This window comes from Crocuta crocuta, unplaced genomic scaffold (assembly GCF_008692635.1).
Source record: "Crocuta crocuta isolate KB4526 unplaced genomic scaffold, BGI_CrCroc_1.0 scaffold29, whole genome shotgun sequence".
In the NCBI taxonomy this organism is placed as follows: Eukaryota; Metazoa; Chordata; class Mammalia; order Carnivora; family Hyaenidae; genus Crocuta; species Crocuta crocuta.
The window spans coordinates 2,303,733-2,318,693 of record NW_027533280.1 but is presented as its reverse complement, the minus strand read 5'-3'; the positions used below and the strand labels follow the sequence as shown (position 1 = coordinate 2,318,693).

The 14,961-nt window shown below is 47.8% G+C and overlaps 1 protein-coding gene across 1 annotated transcript in view; it reads left to right on the top strand.

Annotated features, from left to right (window-relative positions):
* Positions 1–14,961, top strand: part of DNAH10 (dynein axonemal heavy chain 10) — a 144,433-nt gene that overhangs the window by 62,291 nt on the left and 67,181 nt on the right. Inside the window, exons 26-32 of the mRNA XM_077747983.1 lie at positions 1,077–1,230; positions 2,725–2,958; positions 5,468–5,590; positions 7,208–7,441; positions 10,621–10,844; positions 13,316–13,585; positions 13,682–13,865. Of these exons, the coding sequence (XP_077604109.1) occupies positions 1,077–1,230; positions 2,725–2,958; positions 5,468–5,590; positions 7,208–7,441; positions 10,621–10,844; positions 13,316–13,585; positions 13,682–13,865 (1,423 nt within the window). The remainder of the gene's footprint in view (positions 1–1,076; positions 1,231–2,724; positions 2,959–5,467; positions 5,591–7,207; positions 7,442–10,620; positions 10,845–13,315; positions 13,586–13,681; positions 13,866–14,961) is intronic.

Below are 14,961 nucleotides of genomic sequence, written 5' to 3'. Positions count from 1 at the left end.
TTCTTACCATTTCTGGTTTGGGTGTTGTTTTTTAATTTTGATTTTTTGGCAGATATTTGCAGAAGAATCTGTGATCTGGTCCCTACTGCTTTTACGCTGGATACGTGGCCCTTTGCTAGTCCAGCACCATGTTTAGCTGTTTTATTATATTCATTCCATATAAACAGAACCATTTAAAAAAAAAAAAGGAAAACAGGCAAACCCGCAGGCCAAATGTGAACCTTAAAAGAAGGCCGGATCAGGTTGAGGGCGGAGCTGCTCGATGTTTCTGTGTGCGCAGATCCTCCTGCCCGTAGACGGTCCCTTCTTACTGTCTCTCCCTCTGTGGTTTTTCTCAGAGCTCTCGAAGCAGTTTGTGATTATTTAATGCCTAGGTTTGTGTTAGCGTGTGCTGGTCGCGCTCCCGAGCAGGTGGCCGAGTGCCCGTGGGCAGGGGCCTTGCCTTTCGTCACGGGCACCTCCAGCGGCCCAGCCCCCTGCCTGGTGCGGATTTAAGAGCGAGATAAATATGGACCAAATAGGGTCCCCTGGGGGGCTCAATTGGTTAAGCGTCTGACTTCAGCTCAGGTCATGATCTCGTGGTTTGTGGGTTTGAGCCCCACGTTGGGCTCTGTGCTGACAGCTCAGAGCCTAGAGCTTGTCTTTGGATTCTGTGAATCCCTCTCTCTCTGTCCCTCCCCTGCTCATGCTGTATCTCTCTCTCAAAAATAAATAAAACCTTAAACATTTTTTAAAAAATGGACCAAATACATGACAGCTCACAGCTTACCCTGGCGTCTCAAACAGGCTGAGTGAGCCGACAGAGGTCAAGATCACCTGTCTCCACACATGTGACAGAAGCAGGTTCCCAAAAGCTCAAAGCTGCATGTTTTCTTAGATGATCATGAAGACTAAAAGCATTTCTTGATAGATGTTGTTTCCTGGGTTTGATTCTGGAAGCCAGTGGGATTTTGTAAAACTCTGGAAATGCAATTCCAGTGATGTCCTCAATTAATGAGATTTGTCCTGTGATTTAAGTGGGAATAATTCATCACTCAGTTCAGGAAGCATAAAGGTTTTAATGTGGATGCTTTCAGGCATTGGAAAGAGCTTATGGAAAAAACAGGTGTAGTGTTTGAAATGACAGACACATTCACCCTGGAAAACATGTTTGCCATGGAGCTTCACAAACACACAGACGTCCTCAATGAGATCGTAACGGCTGCCATCAAGGAGATCGCCATTGAGAAAGTAAGGCTGTTCTTAGTTGTAAAGCAGTTTAGAAAAGAAAGTTATTTTTATCTTAATTTTAATTCCATATAGTTAACATATGGTGTTATATTAGTTTCAGAGAATTATTTTTTTTATGTAAAAATGTGTGTGTTCTATCTAGCACTTTTATTTGAGTAATAAAAAATCCTTTGCTTAGGGGAGGCTGGGTGGCTCAGTCAGGTAATCTTCTGACTATTTTCTTTTCATGTTTATTTTTGAGAGACAGAGTGCGAGCATGGGAGGGGCAAAGAGAGAGACACACACAGAATCCAAAGCAGGCTCCAGGCTCTGAGCTGTCAGCACAGAGCCCGATGTAGGGCTTGAACCCATGAACCATGAGATCATGACCTGAGCCAAAGTTGGATGCTTAACCGACTGAGCCACCCATGTGCCCCTTGATTCTTAATTTTAGCTCAGGTCGTGATCTCACAGTCCTAAGATTGGTCCTGAGTCGGGCTCTGCACTGAGTGTGGAGCCGGCTGGGATATTCTCTCTCCCTCTCTCCCTCTCTCCCTCTCTCCCCTTATCCCTCTGCCCCTCTCTCCCACTAGTATTCTCTCTCTCAAAAATAAAAATAAAAATGAAAAAATTTGCCCTTGAAATAGGACTTCTGCCTTGGTTAAATTTTATTCTAAATTATCGTTTCACTTCCAGTGTATTTATTAAAGAAAGAATGGATGTTCATGGTACAAAACTGACAAAATAAATCACAATTCTACCGCCCAAAGATAATTATTAGTAGCATTTCAGTCTATACGTAAAAATGCAGAGGAGACACACGCATCCACATACATACGTACATGTGCACGTGCTATACATAGTCACACAAACACGTATAAACACACGTGCACAGAACGTATATACCCGTGTGCATGTATGCACATGCACGCGCATGTACAGAAACACACATACCGTATGTACATATGTACACAACACCACATACATGTGTGCACATACACGTAATGCACACATGCACATAAACAGGGCTGCCGCTGGTTGTTGCGAATACAATCATAAGTAGGCATGTTACCCTGTAATTTGCCTTTCTTGCTTACCAGTCAGCACAGGAGCAGGGCCTCCCAGATATGCAGGAGGCAGACTAGGGGACCTACTTAGACCCTGGTTCTAGTGCTGAGTGGGCTGGCTGAGCTGCTCCCCGTCTGTGAGCACCCAGTTTCCGGCTCTAAAACGTGGGTAATAACCCTGCCTTCACTAGCGCGCTTTGAGGACTGAAGGCGATCATGTGTGCACTTGTGCTTACCGGGCACATAGCATAGCAAGTGCGTGGCAAGTGCGTGGCAGGTAAAGACTGGGGTCACCGTGACGGGATCTCTGCTTACCTGGAAAACTGACCCAGACTCTGGCTTGAGCAGGTGGCCCAAGGCAAGCTCAGGAAGTTGCTGTGGGGTTTGGAATTCCGTTTTTATTTTTGCAGCGTGTGTGCCCGAACCACTCTTTTGTATTCCTGACCAGGCTGTGAAGGAAATCCTGGACACGTGGGAGAACATGAAGTTCACGGTGGTCAAGTACTACAAAGGCACACAGGAGCGAGGCTACATCTTGGGGTCGGTTGACGAGATTATCCAGTGCCTTGATGACAACACGGTCAACCTGCAGAGCATCTCAGGAAGCAGATTTGTGGGGCCTTTTCTGCAGACTGTTCACAAATGGGAAAAAACGCTTTCTCTGATAGGGGAAGTCATTGAGGTGAGAGAAAACCAGGAAGGCACTTGTGTAGGAGACTATTTTCTGCTCAGACACTGGTGACACTCTGACATGCTTTTTCTGGGTTGATTTATTTTGGGAGATGTGTGGGCACGATCACAGGAGTCAGTCTGGGTTTTTATTTCAACAAATGCATTTTTAACTTCCGTGATTCTTAATTGGTTCTTTTTCATATGTTCCTATTCTTTTTTTAAATGAAGTTTGTTTATTTTATTTTTGAGAGCGAGACAGTACGAGTGGGGGAGGGGCAGAGAGAAAGGGGGACAGAATCCCAAGCAGGCTCCGTGCTGTCAGTGCGAAGCCTGACATGGGGCTCGAACCCACAGCACTGAGAGATCATGACCTGAGCCAAAACCGAGATTGGATGTTCAACCGACTGAGCCACCCAGGCGCCTCTCATATGTCCCTTTTCTTGTTTAATTCTGTCCTGTTCTTGTTGCCAGGATATACTTCTACCTCCTTTATCACACTGAAGAATTTAAACATGTTTAAAGCCCTTTTCAGGTTTCTCCATATTTATTCTTTTCTCAGGCCAAGATTTTCCTCTTTTCCGTGATCATCTTTCATGGTAGTGGGTTTTTCTCAGTGTGATTTTTTTTTAATTTTTAAAAAATGTTTTATTTATTTCTGAGAGAGAGAGAGAGAGACAGCGTGAGCAGGGGAGGGTCAGAGAGAGCGGGAGATACAGAATCTGAAACAGGCTCCAGGCTCTGAGCTGTCAGCACAGAGCCCGATGCGGGGCTGGAACCCACAAACTGTGAGATCACGACCTGAGCCGAAGTCGGATGCTCTACCGACTGAGCCACCAGGTGCCCCTGTTTGTTTATTTTTTTAAATTCATCTCATGCAACAGGTTTTTTACCTGTGCTTGCTTCACTTTGTCGCGTGTTTTTGCAATTTCTCCAGGTTGGCCTGTCGGGCTTGTATCAGGTGACTTGGGGCTTTCTTCTTTTGTGGGGGATACTAGTTCAGACCTCTGTGAATAATCCAGGCTCATCTCACTATTTTTAGAAATGTTTGTTTATTTTTGGGAGAGAGACAGAGACAGCATGAGCGAGGGAGGGGCAGAGAGAAAGGGCAACACAGAGTCGGAAGCAGGCTCCAGGCTCTGAGCTGTCAGCACAGAGCCCGATGTGGAGCTCAAACCCACGAACTGTGAGATCGTGACCTGAGCCATAATCGGACATTCAACTGACTGAGCCACCCAGTTGCCCTTCATCTCACCATTTTTGTGCGGCCACCTCTTTTCCCCCCTCACAGGACTGGCTGGGGGTGTGGCCCAGGCCCTCCCCGCTCTCACACATGTGCTTTTTTTTTTTCCTTGTCTATGGCTTTTAATTAGGTAGGGCGTAGCACTGTTTCTTTTTTCTTCGTTAGTTAAAAAATGTTTTTTAAAAATGGATGTTAAATTCACATACCATGAAATTAATCGCTTTAAAGTGCCCAATTTTGAGGCATTTAGTACCTTCACAGTGTTTTGCAGCCATAGCCCTTGCTGGTTCCAGAACATGTTCATCATCTCGGAAGAAAGTCTCATGCCCATTGCAAGCAGTTGCATACGTTTCTCTGTCCCTCTGGCCTCTGGCCATGAGTGATCTGTTTCCCATCTCTCTGAATTGATCTATTCTGGACATTTCATACAAATGGAGTCATGTAATGTGTGGCCTTCTGTGTCTGGTTTCTTTCACTTAGTGTCCTGTTTTCTTTTTAATTTTTTTTAAAGTTTGTTTATTAATTTTGAGAGATAGAGTGAGCCGGGGAGGGTCGGAGAGAGAATCCCAAACAGGCTTTGCGCCATCAGCGTGGAGCCCCATACGGGGCTCGAACTCACAAACTGCGAGTTCGTGATCTGAGCTGAAACCAAGAGTTGGACACTTAACCGACTGAGCCCCCCGGGGGCCCCATAGCGTCCTATTTTCAAGGTTCATGCACGTTGTAGCAGGTGTCCGTGCCTCATTCCTTTGCACGGCGACTCATCGTCGGCTGTGTGGAGAGCCCACAGTTTGGGTATTCATTCTTCTGTTGGCCACCATTGTTTCCACCTTTTGGGTGATCAACAGAGTCCTGCTGTGAACATTCATGTACAATTATTTTTTGAGTCCTGTTTTCGGTTCTATTGGGTCTATGCCTTGTGGGTGCAATTGCGGATCATCTAGTATTTGGCTCAGTCTTTGCTTCTTTATGATCTGCCCTTGGTTCCTCTATGTCACAGGGCTCCCCAACCCCTGCTCACACCTAGAAGCTTCTTCCTTGTCCCGGACTGGTGACGAGTTTTCTTTTGCTGTTGAGTGTGGCCGCGTATCTTAAAATATGTAGCTATGCTTTCTCCATCATTCTTGTATGTTTGGAAAGGGGGACGTGCATTCTCTCTGCCACCTTGCCTGGGAAGACTTTTGACCTGTGTTGATGTGTGTCTGTCCCGCATTAGGGTGGGGTTTTGCCATATGTACCTTGAGGTGCCCGTGCTGACGTTAACATTGTGCATTTCCAGATTTGGATGCTGGTTCAGAGAAAATGGATGTATCTTGAAAGCATTTTTATCGGTGGAGATATCAGGTCACAACTTCCAGATGAGGCGAAGAAGTTTGACAACATCGATAGAATATTTAAAAGGGCAAGTGATGGGCTTCTATTTTAGTCCTGAAAGGACAGTGATTCGAGATCCTTTTACTTATGTTTCTGTATGTAGTATTTTGTCTATTAAGTAGCTTCTGAATTTCTTAAATCATTATGTACGACCTTAATCCATTCAGTAAGAATTTCTGTTTGGTATCAAGTCACTGGCATATGGCACTGAAACTTTTTTATATTTACTTTTCATTGTGAAAGTAATACTTGCTTAAAAAGCCCAGAAAATGTGGAAAGGTAGGGAAAAAAATGTATCTTGCAGAGTTCTGTCACGTTGACATGGCCACTGCAGTATGCCATACACTCCTTTTACCTTTTTTTCCTGTGTACGTGAGTTTAAAAACACAGTGATGATGTTTTGTGTAATTTTCTCATGATTTCCTTTTGATGTTATGAGAAATGTACTCATCATGAAACCGAGAAGAGATTTTAATGCCTTTATGTACCGTCCCAGTGAGTGGTTTGACCGTAGATGATGGTCGTCTAGTAACGAGACCTCTTTGAAGGGGAATTCTTTGCTTTCATAAATACTTTTCAGGCTTTGCTTCATGCCTTTTGCGTGTGTAGGATGAATATCTTATGAGAGGTTGTTGGAAGGTAAATTGCCCGTGAAGGAGTATTGCCCATTTCAGAGTCCTTCTAGGAAAGGCTTATGTCTGTTATCACTGCCCCTGGTAATTAGTGGGGTGCGGGTTTTAACCCAGAGCCTCAGTCCTTTGCTGCTCAGCGGTCCAGGGCGCTCTCCAGGCGCTCTCCAGACGCGAGGGGCCGCCTCACATTTGGGTCTCCTTTATCCATTAGCATTTATAATATTTTCTTATTCATTTGCATAAGCTTTTTTTTTTAAACTCAAAATAACCACACAATGGATACCTATTCATATGGAAGGATTTAGATACTGTAACACAAGCAAAAACCAAAAAAAGAAAAAAATACCTATAATCTCACACCCAAGATAAACATGTTGACAGTTTACCATGTATTTGTTTATTCCTGTGGGAACATTACATAACTATTCTAAATATTCCACAAAATAATATCATCCTTACCCACATGATCATTAAAATTTTTTTTAACATCTTTGACATATATGTCAATAAGTGAACATGTAAATGATCGCGTAAAGCTGGTGATGGGCCTAATCTCCTATTGCTGGACGTTTAGGGCTCCCTTCCCGCCCCCCTCCCTCCTCTGCCATTATGAAGAGTGCTGTAGTGAGTATCCTGGTGCACACAGGCGGCCCAGAGCGGACTTGGCGGCTTCACGCATCCAGCCCTTGCTGCCCAGGGCTCTTCGGTGTGTAGACGCTGTTGGCACAAGGGGCCCGTCAGGGAGCAAAGGAGCCTAAAAATCTCTCCCCCAGGCAGCTGGCCTTCTAGTGGGAAGGTGGACACAATTAACACCGGAAATAAGTACATGGCATGTAGTACGCTAGAAGGCGCTGGGGGCACGCTTATTTAAACAGGAAACATTTCTGCCACGTTGGCCCCCAAAAGGCTGCGGGCCGGGTGTTTGCTGATTTTGTCGTCTGTCGAGCCAGGGCTCCGGGGAGGGTTCCCACCTGCCCGGCCCGACAGCGCCCCTCTCTCTGGCCCTCATCCAGATCATGGGTGAGACCCTGAAGGACCCCGTGATCAAGCGGTGCTGCGAGGCCCAGAACCGGCTCAGCGACCTGCAGAACATCAGCGAGGGCCTGGAGAAATGCCAGAAGAGCTTAAACGACTACCTGGACTCCAAGAGAAACGCCTTCCCGAGATTCTTCTTCATTTCTGATGACGAGCTGCTCAGCATCCTTGGGAGCAGCGACCCGCTGTGCGTCCAGGAGCACATGATCAAGGTGCGCCCCCTGCGGTCCCGCTGGGAACTGCCGCCGCGGAAGCTCTGCAGCTGCGGTTTGCTCCATCCCGGACCCCTGAAATGCTGCTGGGGGGGCGGGGGGGTCCATTAAGCTTCCAGCTCTTGGTCTCAGCTTGAGTCATAATCTCACGGTTCGTGGGATCGAGCCCCACATCAGGCTCTGTGCTGAGTGTGGAGTCAGCAACTTGGGATTCTCTCCCTTCCTCCTCCTCCTCTCTCTCTCTCTCTCTCTCTCTCTCTCTCTCTCTCTCTCTGCCCCTCCCCCACTCGCTCTTGATCTCTCAAAATAAATAAAGTTAAAAAATAGTTAAAGATATAAAACTTAAAAAAAGACAGAAATGGTGCTGGGCTTTCATCTGAAACATAAATCTGATGAAATCTGCTATAGTCTGAAATTACACAAAGCTCCCGCTGTTCTTTGCTGCTCTTTTTCTATAGCCCCCAAACCATGTTTTTTTTTTTGGAGAAACTAAAAAGAAAACAGCAACGCACAAAAAGACTAATATAATAAGCAAAGATGTGGTACAAGATAGTGCCTCAGCATGTGGACTCTGGATCCAGATTGCCTGGGTTCAAATCCTGGCTCTACACAGATTCGCTGTGTGACTTTTGACGAGTCACTCAACCCCTCTGGGCATCGGTTTCTTCTCTGTAAATGGGGAAAACCCCAGCAGTTACCTGCTTCCGTGGAGTTGTTATTAAGAAGAAGTGAGTTCATACGTGTAACGTACTTGGTGCCCACCTTATAATGTTGGCTCACGTTACCTTATCCACCACCCAGATTGACTGGTGACTAACTTGTTACCAGTGAGTTGGATTTGCTTCCCTACACCCTCTGTGTACGACAAGGCTGCAGAGGCAGAGTTGCCATCTCTTTGCCCGCATCACAGTCCTTACCCCCCTTCAAGAGGCAGCTGCTCCCCTGACTTGGTGGTGATTCCTCCCAGCCCATGTTTTTCATACTTGTGCATAAACACGTGTGCATCTGTGAACAACACCGACTGGCAGGAAACACAGCAGACCGAACTCTCTCGGGGGCTAGACGAGCCGAGTGTGGCCAGAGTGGATCTGTGAGAGGCTGGTCCGGGCTGTATATTCATACCCGCCTTGGGCAGGGCTCCTGGCCCTGGCAGTGCTGGTAGCTGAGCCAGATAGCGCTTTGCTCTGTGTGCGAACACGCTTGCGTCGGGGCTGGGGGCTGTCCTGTGCGCTGTGGGACGCTCAGCATCCTGGCCTCTCCCCACCGGCCGCCAGGAGCGTGGCTCTGCAGTTATGACGACTAAAAATGTCCCCTGACCTTGCCCAGTGTCCCGCGGGGGGCACAGTCACTTCTGTCTTTGAGTCAGTGTTGTGGAATAATTCCTTTATTCCAGATAAAGTGTCTGGGATCAAGTGCAGAACTCTATACTTGGTCTTTAGTTAATGTGGATTTCCTTCTTAAACTAATATTCATGTCTTTGATTGTATGTGTTCCTTTCTCAAAAGGTAGGTATATACGTATATATTTTTTATTAAAAAATTTTTAGTGTTTATTTTTGAGAAAGAAAGACCGAGAGAGAGAGTACAAGCGGAGGAAGGGCAAAGAGAGAGAGGGAGACAGAGAATCTGAATCAGGGTCTAGGCTCTGAGCTGCCAGTGCAGAGTCGACATGGGGCTCGAACTCATGGACCATGAGATCATGACCTGAGCTGAAGTTGGATGCTTAACCGACTGAGCCACCCAGGCACCCATATATATATAAATATATAAATACTTAATGTTTATTTTTGAGAGAGAGAGAGAAAGAGAATGAGCAGGGGAGGGGCAGAGAGGGAGAGAAAGAATCTCAAGCAGGCTCCACGCCCAGCTCAGGGTCTGATGCAGGGCTTGATCCCACGAACCGTGAGATCACTACCTGAGCCAAAATCAAGAGTTGGAGGCTTAATCGACTGAACCACCCAGGTGCCCCAGGAGAGTTTTATATTTTGTTACCACTTTCACACACAAAATATTTTACCGTTTTAGAAAAATGTATGTTAGTAGTACTTCATTTGCCAGTAGTCCCTTTTGCAAACCTCTGGTTTTATTTAAAAAAAAAATTTTTTTGTTTTATTTATTTTTGAGACAGAGAGACATAGCATGAGTAGGGGAGGGTCAAAGAGAGAGAGGGAGACTCAGAATCTGAAACAGGCTCCAGGCTCTGAGCTGTCAGCACAGAACCTGAAGCAGGGCTCAGACCCACGAACCGTGAGATCATGACCTGAGCCGAAGTTGGACGCTTACCTGACTGAGCCACCCAGGCGCCCCTGATTTTATCTTTAAAGTCTGTTGCCTTTTCCTTCTCCTCTCTGACATGCGGAGTGCCTAGTCTTATGCCCTGGGTCCTAAAAGACTCCTTTTTTCTGAGTGTCATTCTGATCAATAACAGAACAGCGCTGACAGGCAGCAAGTGGCCAGTGTTTACTGTGCTGGAGGCGTGTCTCGCATGGTGTCTGATTTGACCCTTGCAACCTCGTCTCGTAAGTGCCATCATTATGTCTCTTCCGGGCTGAGAGAGGAGAAGCCACTTCCTCTGGGGGATGGGCATTCAGGCAAACGTCTAACTTCTCAGCCCTGGGCCGTTTCATCAGCAGGTGTGCTGCGTCTCTTCTGTCCAGATGCCTCTCTGAACCCGCATATTCTAGAATCTCAAGTGTGGGGAGGGAGTGCGTATTCTTTTCCTTCCTTTCTTTTGTAGCCCCAAACAGACCTTTGCCCCGTGCAGGATAGAAGCGTGCACCCAAGATGCATTAGTGGGGTGAGATGCCGGGCGAGCGGACGCCTGTTCATTTTTTTTTTTTAATGTTTTGTCTATTTCTGAGAAAGAGAGAGAGAGAGAGAGAGACTGCGTGAGCAGGGGAGGGTCAGTGAGAGAGGGAGACACAGAATCCAAAGCAGGTTCCAGGCTCTGAGCTGTCAGCACAGAGCCCAACACGGGGCTCCAACCCATGAACTGTGAGATCATGACCTGAGCCAAAGTCGGACGCTTAGCCAACTGAGCCACTCAGGCGCCCCGAGTGGACGCCTGTTCAGCGCGGGCGTCCCAACGGCTCCCGGGTGTGGGGTGGGGGCTGCTGGCCATTCTTGGGCTCCACCATCCAGTGCACCGATCACAGGCTGGGCTCTCCCGCTGTCTTGCAGATGTATGACAACATAGCACTGCTGAGGTTTAATGACGGGGACAGCGGAGAAAAGCTGGTGTCTGCCATGATTTCAGCGGAGGGTGAAGTCATGGAGTTCCGGAAGGTCATACGGGCCGAGGGCCGCGTGGAGGACTGGATGACAGCGGTTTTGAATGAAATGCGGAGGACCAACCGGCTGATTACCAAAGAGGCCATTTTTAGATACTGTGAAGACAGAAGCAGGTAGGGTCGTAAATGCAAGCGTGTGTCACTTTATTATACTCTGTGAATATTCATAACAGGTTAATATTAAGGGCTTGGAATAGATTGAGTGATTCTCCATTTTTTGGGAATAGTCAAATTAGCCCATGCATTGTCTGTCTTTAGGGGATCACCTAGTTCGGGACTTCTCAAAGCGTGGTGGCATCTGGGTCAGCAGCTCCGGCCCCCTGGGAGCTTGTGACAAATGCCAATTCCCGGGACGTCATCCACTTCTGTCCCATCAGAGGGCGGGGCCATCTGCGTGTTTTCTAAGCTCCTCCTGGGGACTCTGAGCACTCTCAGGCGTGAGAACCACTGGCCTGGTGACCCACACAAACCGGCTTAATCTGGCTGCAGGTTAAGGAGGAAAGTCGTTTCTAAGATATTTCCAGGTACCAGGCTGAGCCACGCCTGCTTCTCGTGGAGAAGCGGACTGGCTCTAACGTGCAGTGCACAAAGCACACGGTACAGTAACATCTTTGGATAAGTTGTGCTGTTAGATTTAGGCGGGATTCCCAGGAATATATTTGGCAGACGTAACATCTTTGTTATTTGGAGAGTGCTGTCCCCTGATTTCCTACACTGAAAAACATCCAGTTAACTCAGTGATTAGAGAGTAGCATTATATTTGTATCATTATCCCATTTTTTAGGAGCTATAAAAATTGGTTGACATCCTTATGTCATCAAGTATATGTAAGTCTCTGCAGTAATGTGCTGGTCAACTGGTTTTCTGAAAAAAAGCAAAAAAAAAAAATTTGATTTAGAGAGTTCATCAGTTTACATGGTATAGACACTCCCACCCTGGCTGATTTCAAAGCCAAGTGGAATAATGGTAAGTGCTTTGAACATCAGCCTGCAAAATTCCCGAGTATTTGGCAGTGACCTCTCGTGAACTGATAGGAGGTGTTATCAGTGCTATTCATTGATTGAACTGCTGTTTTATGCGGGGCGTCTGGGTGGCTCAGTCGGTCAGGCGTCCGACTTTGGCTCAGGTCGTGATCTCGCAGTTCGTGGGTTTGAGCCCCGTGTCGGGCTCTGTGCTGATAGCTCAGAGCCTGGAGCCTGTTTCGGATTCTGTGTCTCCCTCTCTCTCTGACCCTCCCCTGCTCATGCTGTCTCTCTCTCTCAGAAATAAATAAAACATTTTTAAAAAAGTAAAAAAAAAAAAAAATTGAACTGCTATTTATGGGACTCCTGCTTCGAGCTGATCACCCTGCTAGATGCTCACACAAAACTGAACGAGGCAGAAATCACCGGCCCCCAGAAGTGGTGATTACGGAGCGTTCTGCAGTCTCCTTAATGCTCCCAGATCAGATGAATTTTACATCGGCGTTAGTTTTATCTGCATCATAGCCGCCGTGTTGCCGGGGCGCAGCTGTGTGTCATGGTGTGTGGTTGGTGTGAGACAGAGTCAGGGGAGGGAACCCGATGTGTCTGTGTTACTTCTTTCCTTCCCAAATCCCCTCTGCCTCCTCACGGGCGCTGTCGTCTCTAACAAAAAGGGTGGGTAGTTGAAATGAGCATATTGGTTCATTTGAGCAGACGTGTTTTGGCATCACTGAGAAGACAGGCCCAGGGATGTGCAGCCCCAGAAAGCTCCCCCTGCCCTGGGGTTTGCCTGACACCATGATGTTCACCCTGGCTGTGCCCTCAGTCACTTTATTTCCTCTGGTCAAGTTGCTTCTGCCTCTCCTGATTTCCGGCTTCTTAGGTTCCCCATCACCTTTGTCTACCGTGTAGGGATCATAATTATAGATACTATTTAGGTTTTAGAGGTGCCATACAACTTTAAACCAAGATGGTAAAGCTTGGTCTTTTTATTGTTTTGAATATACTTTTAAATTTATTTTGCCGTTAATTGTACATCATCAAGAAAATGACTTAGTAATTCAGTCACTTTTCCTGAATTGAAACTTATAGCTCTGGGTCTGTTATTTAAAAAAAACTTTTTAAAATGTTTATTTATTTTTGAAAGAGAAAGACAAAGTGTGTGGGGGGGAGGGGCAGTGAGAGAGGGAGACACAGAATCCGAAGCAGGCTCCAGGCTCTGAGCTGTCAGCACAGAGCCTGACGCGGGGCTCGAACCCACAAACTGTGAGATCTTGACCTGAGCTGAAATCAGATGCTTAGCTGAGCCACCCAGATGCTCCCAAAATGTAAAAATTCTCATAATGATTCCATAATATTAAGTCATCCTGAAAAATCTACAAAGGCGTCTTTTCAAAGTGGCCTGGCAGCTCCCGACGCGGTCAGCTGTAACGGTCTCATGTGCGCGTGTGGTTGGCCTGGGGTTTTCCTTTCTTTCTGGAAGACTTCTTGCCATTTGCTTGCCGGGAGCCCTTACCTTGCCTTTCCCCGTTCCGGATCAAAGGAATAAATTCCTCCGGGGGCTGTTGTCCGGTGCCCGTCCCTGGGAAAGGGTCTCGAGCAGGTGCGCCATTTCTCCTTCAGAGTCGACTGGATGCTGCTGTACCAGGGGATGGTGGTGCTGGCCGCCAGCCAGGTGTGGTGGACGTGGGAAGTAGAGGACGTCTTCCGCAAAGTGCAGAAAGGGGAGAAGCAGGCCATGAAGGACTATGGCAAGAAGATGCACAAGCAGATTGACGAGCTGGTCACTCGGATCACCATGCCCTTAAGCAAAAACGACAGGAAGAAATACAACACAGTCCTCATCATCGACGTGCACGCCAGAGATATAGTTGATTCCTTCATAAGAAGCAGGTAAGGCCCTTCCGGGACACTGGTGTCTCACGGCGCGGCCGGCACCGCGCTTCACCCGCCGTCTCCCCACCGCGTCTCCCGCTTGTCGCCTTCCAGCATCCTCGATGCCCGGGAGTTTGAATGGGAAAGTCAGCTGCGGTTTTACTGGGACCGGGAGCCGGATGAGCTGAACATCCGCCAGTGCACGGGCACCTTCGGCTACGGTTACGAGTACATGGGTTTGAACGGGAGGCTGGTCATCACACCGCTCACGGACCGGATCTACCTGACTCTTACTCAGGTGACTGGCCCCCTGGGTTCTCTCCGAGCAGGATGAGGGTGCTTGGAGACACTGTACTGGGTTGACCTGTGTCCCCTCCCTCCCAATTCACGACCACTCGGAACCTCACAAGGTGACCTTATTTAGAAATCAGGTCTTTGTAGATTTAGTAAGTTAGGAACACCCCGAATTGGGGCCCTAAATCCAATGACTGGTGTCCTTGTGCAAAGAGGACACAGATATGGGAAAGGTGACACTGAGATAGAGGCAGGGGTTGGAAATGACGTGGTCACAAGGCAAGGAATGCTTGGAGCCACCAGAGGTTTGGAGGGAGGGCAGCCCCGCCAGCAGCTGGATTTCAGGCTTCCGGCCCCCCGTTCTGTGAACAGATACACTTCTGTTGTTTTAATCCACCCCCCCCGCCACAGGTAATTTGCTAGCGCAGCCCCAGGAAACTAATGCTGATAGCAAAGGACATCGTTGTTTCAAGCCTAAATGAGTTTCCGACTGGACTGTGAGCGGCTTGCCACCTTGTGGGATTGGGCTGTTGCAGGTTCAAGTGGCCCCTTAAAACACTGTCAGATTTAATAATTTGCTAAAAGGACTCCCAGAACTCAGAGAAGCCATTACAGTCGTAGTTGTGGTTTATTACAGTTAAAGGACGCAGGTCAGAATCGGCAGTGGGAGGAAGGCTCAGGACAGGGTCAGGGTCCGGGAGGGACCAGGTGCAAACCAGGTGCAAAGCTTCAGCTTCGTCTCACCGTGTGCTTGTGCAGACAGCGTTATTTCTCACAGCGGCGACATGTGACGGCACACACGAGGTACTGTCACCCAGGGAAGCTCATCAGACCCTCGGTGTCGAGGGCTTCGGTTGGGGACTGGTCACAGAGAGATGGCTGATGACCCGGATGGCCGACCTTGGGTTCCAGACCCTCCAGCGGTCAAGCTGATACCATCTGGCCCAAGGTCACTGTTCTCAGGACATTCCAGGAGCTTAGAGGTCAACTCCTAGAATCTGGAGCCAAAGGGCCAAACCTTTCTTTGGGGAGGACTAACCCTTTACTGCACAGACAAACATGTCCATGAGCCCAACTCTGGGAACTACTGGCACCGTGTC